Here is a 4,529-nt window from a genome sequence, read left to right on the forward strand (position 1 = left end):
TGTTAACACCTATTTAAAAAGAAAATACTTATATATTTATTTATTTATTTAAAAAGAGAATATTTAGGGTATGTGTCCTCCAAAAGCATTTAGCATCATTTCTTGTCTACTTAATAAGGATTGAACTATTTGACTATCTACAAACAAACACTAACACACTGTATCATTTTCTTAATGTTGATGGAGGCCAAGGCTCCCCTTGTAACAATTAAAGCTACATCAACATAATATAAGCACTAGAAGATGCAACTATAGTTAAAATAAATATTTATTCAATGACTCCTTTAAAAGAGAACATACCCACACTCTAATATTTTTTTGTGCTTACATGGTTTTAAAATAAACAATTAGCATAGGAACCATTAATTCAAATCTATTCACCAAATCAATATGCCCAAGCTTATTAACTATTAATACATATTTATACATCAATCTTCTTTAAAATGCCTTTCAATTGATCCAAGAAGAGTGGAATTGATGTAATCTTGTGGACCATGAGCAGGTAATCCAGGAATGAGTAAACCAACCATCCTAAAAAAGAAGAGAAACCATCCTTCTCTATAATGAGGTCCATTTTTATAAGCAATGGTAAAGCTCCTTATAAGTTCTAATATGGCATTGAATACCATAGGTATCACACACCAAGGTGAGAAATAGTTCTTGTTTGGTTCTTCTTCAAGAATCTACATTAAAATTAAATAGTTAAATAGATATAAATTAAAAATTATTAAATAAATATAAATAAATATTATCGTCAGCACGCAACTGTATATTAATTGAATAATAATAAAATGAAATTAGAAATAAATTTACCTTGAGTTCATATCTCCTATTAAAGAAAAGACAAATCCCAAAGTGCTTGAAAAGCATATCCTTATCATCATAGGGCAACCTTGGAACAATATCATTGCAATAAACAAACCTACAATACCTCACACAATTTTCCTTCATTTTCTCTTTCATATATTCTGCATATCTCTCATCTCCAACTCTTGGTTGTCCAAATGTGTAAATCCCTTCCAACCTCTCAATCAACAACTTCTCATCATGCAAGAACATGATTGTTGGAAATAGTATTGCCAATGCTCCACCCAAACTATGACCAGTAACTATAAACTTTGCATTAGGGTTTTCACTCAAACATTTTCTTAAGATGTCTCTAACAACATAATAAGCTAGTGGAGCAAGATTTTCATCTCTTTCAATCTCATTAGGCCAACCTAAATTCTTCTGTAACCCTAAAGCTTTCATGAATCCACCATGCACTCTTCCAACACCAGGGATTCCATACCAAGAGATGTCAAGATCTGTGCACCATGCATCTGCATCAAAAGGTTCTGTTCCTCTAAAAGCTACTACATAAGTGTCACGGTCCTTGGATTTGTCTAACAATATTAAGATTTGAGTTGTGGCCCTTCCTTGATATTCTGCCATGTGCATGTCAGGATATTAAGCAGTTAAATATATAAAAATATATATTTTAATAATTATATCATTAATGGGAGAAATTAGTTTTTTTAATACTTTCTTATATAAATAATAGTCTTTATATACCATTAAATATTTTTTTCTGTTGAAATTCAAGACCAAAATATAGATATAGTTGTTTTCTTAATTCTTACCATTCCAGCAATCGAAAAATCCCACAAATTCCATCTGTAAAAAGAAAAAAAAAGGGGTGTGTAAAAAGAAATTAAATTAAGTAGGAAGATAAAAAGGATTCAAGAAAACTCAACAGAAAATAATTTTGTACCCTCCATTCATGTGCAATTGTTGATTTAAGATAAGCTTCATTCTCATAGCATGCTTTTGAAGCCATCATAGCTAGAGAAACATAATATTTGCTATCTTCACGTTTGAGAATATCACATTTAACTCTTGTATCCAAATTTCCAATGCATGACAAGTATCTGTGTGATTTAGGATCTGGGATTTCCAAATGACCTGTTTTTGTTTATAATTATCAGATTAGAAAGAAGAGAAATTAAAAAAATAGTCATAAGAGTGTTGAGGATTCTACTCTTACACTAACATTTGTTAATTATTTTTAGGATATATAAACTAGATATATTAATGTTTATAGATTATTAAATTATTAGAAAATATTTGAAAATTAACTTATTAAAAACACATAATTTAAAGGATCACATGATTTATTTAACCTAAATTTTATCAACTATTGATTTGTCCTTAAAAGGAAAAGATAAAAAATAATCTGATTTGATTTGTTAATTACCTCTTGGAGCATTTGGCTAAAAAGGAACCATATTTTTTATCAATGGAAAGGTATCAAACTTTAAAAAAGTGGTAGATAATGTTAATAGAACATGTTGGTCATAATTTATTAATTGATAAGATAGAGATAAAATAGTGAAGATCGTACTACTACAAATGAATGAAGATAAGATATTATATAAACAGTATTTCAACCCATTACAAGAAACAATGATCAAAAGAAGACAAGAAATAAGTCGATCAAAAACCAATATAAAACAATAAAAAAACTAAGGAAAAAAGCTAACACAAGCAACACTAAATTCGGAGCCCCAAAAGTCCAAGATAGCTTGTGATATTTAAAATTTTCTCAATACACTATTTTGGTTGAATTACGTTTCACACGAGGATATAAATAATAAATAATTTATGATTTGATGTTTAAGTTTTGGTATCGTGTATACTAGAATTAGAGTTTGATCTAATTTTTTTTTAAAATTTGATTGAGGCTTTGTTTGAAGTTTAATTGTGATCTATTAATTCAAGAGGATTGATCTAATTATCTATTTGCAAGATATCTGATTAAATAATTGTGGTTAATTAATCTAAGTGTATGTTTGAATTGACGGTAATCACAATTAATTTTGAAAGAATTGAGTTTGGTAAAAAGGACTTGTAATTAAATTAACAACAAATCTGAGAAGAACTCACCAGAGAGAAAGTTAATTATGATCATGGTGATGCCTCCATTAAGAGCAACAAGATTAACCAACATCTCAACACAAGATCCAAACTTAGCAAGTGGTTTAGAAATGAAGAGCAAGAACTTCTGTAGAACAATAGAGATAAATATAAGCCATCTACCTCTGAAACTTCCCTCTACATCTCCCTCAGCATTACTGTCCACAAATTTTCTATGCCCTATGTTACGGGAAAATAAAACATGAATAATATCAAAGAAATGAGCATCTTCTGGATTTAGAATCATATAACTATCTGCAAATCCCTTATCACAAGTTGCTGCCATGGCAATAATAGAACAAGTGTAAAGAGGAAAAGATGAATGATAATGCTTTTAGCCCATGTTCATTTATAGTACTATATTCAGCAGTCTCTTCAATTTTTATATTGTTTTTTGTTTTAGAAAATAAAATATAAAGTTTTAACAACTCATAATACACGTTTTTTAATAGACTGAAATTTAAATGAGTTTTATTAAACTTATGTGAATGTACTTGGAGTATAGTGGGCATGGATCGGATAAACGGCCTAATTTTAAAAAAATTATAATAATTGATGTAATTATATATTAATGATTGAATTTGAATTCTTTGAATCTTTGAAAAAGTTGGAAAAGATATTTGATGTCAAATATAAGTTTTATTGTGAGAAGATTAGAAGAAATCTTTACTCGGTGGTCATGAGGAGATTCAGAAGAAATGATGTAGTGTTTTTAAACACGGAGAAATGTAGGATTGAACAAGTATGAAAAATTAAAGGGGAAATTAAGAAACATTTTCAAGGGAGATTCCAAGAACCATCCTTGGATGGTGTGGCATTCAAACACCTTAGTGACTCCCAGTGTGCATTCATTAAAAAAAAAAAACTCCAAACGACATGATTTTGCATCGTGATAAATATGTTAGGGCGTGTAAAACACACGTCGCAACATACATTCTAAAATATTAAAAAAAACAAAAAATGCGTCAGATTTTCACATGAGAGGAAAAGATAATTTATGGTATGAAAAACAAGTTGCAAACTACATTTCAAAAATCAAAATATTGAGAGGAAAATTTGACTGTTATAATTGATTGCTTGATAGATTAACCGACACCTTTAAATTAACGTCACATCGCAAGTCTTTTTTACTGTTCTGATGTTGTATATTTACCGACGTGTTAATCACATCACAACACAACTGTTATTTTTCATTTACGACGTGATTTCTGTTGAAAATCCACCACAACCTATGGAGAATTTCTATCAATTTTGATGAACAAGATTGTTATCACCCACACAATAACAATGAAAAAGAGAAGAACAATTTAGAAAGAAAAGAAAGAACGACGGAGAAAAAGAATATTTTCTGTAGAGTTTCTCTCTGTCCACAACTTATGGAAAACTTCTTTATTCACTTTACAACTGCAAAATTCTGTGAATACAATGTTATGAATTTTCTATATAAGAATAATGGTTACTCCCTTTATTTATAGATTTAGGTTAGCTTGCTCAATAAGCCAAAGACCAAAACTATAAAAGGCCAAAATAGTTAACACTACTAAAAATAAGTCTAAGTCGAAATCCTATGTGAA

At 29.3% G+C, this 4,529-nt stretch overlaps 1 protein-coding gene across 1 annotated transcript; it reads right to left on the bottom strand.

The window, feature by feature from the left end:
- Positions 1–250: 250 nt before the first annotated feature.
- Positions 251–3,351, bottom strand: LOC127120394 (triacylglycerol lipase OBL1). Its single transcript, XM_051050809.1, has 5 exons — positions 2,926–3,351; positions 1,754–1,944; positions 1,623–1,656; positions 814–1,427; positions 251–683 (listed from the first exon to the last, which is right to left on the bottom strand). The coding sequence occupies exons 1-5, from the start codon at positions 3,239–3,241 to the stop codon at positions 429–431; spliced, it is 1,410 nt and encodes a 469-aa protein (XP_050906766.1). The 5' UTR covers positions 3,242–3,351; the 3' UTR covers positions 251–428.
- Positions 3,352–4,529: the final 1,178 nt, after the last annotated feature.

This window comes from Lathyrus oleraceus, chromosome 2 (genome assembly GCF_024323335.1).
Source record: "Lathyrus oleraceus cultivar Zhongwan6 chromosome 2, CAAS_Psat_ZW6_1.0, whole genome shotgun sequence".
In the NCBI taxonomy this organism is placed as follows: domain Eukaryota; kingdom Viridiplantae; phylum Streptophyta; class Magnoliopsida; order Fabales; family Fabaceae; genus Lathyrus; species Lathyrus oleraceus.

Excerpts from the sequence above, each read along its gene's own strand:
- LOC127120394 (XM_051050809.1), bottom strand. The coding sequence starts at position 3,241 with ATGGCAGCAACTTGTGATAAGGGATTTGCAGATAGTTATATGATTCTA. Across the intron at positions 1,945-2,925 it reads CATAATTAACTTTCTCTCTG|GTCATTTGGAAATCCCAGAT; the intron begins GTGAGTTCTTCT and ends AAACAAAAACAG. Across the intron at positions 1,428-1,622 it reads ATTTTTCGATTGCTGGAATG|AATATCAAGGAAGGGCCACA; the intron begins GTAAGAATTAAG and ends TGCACATGGCAG.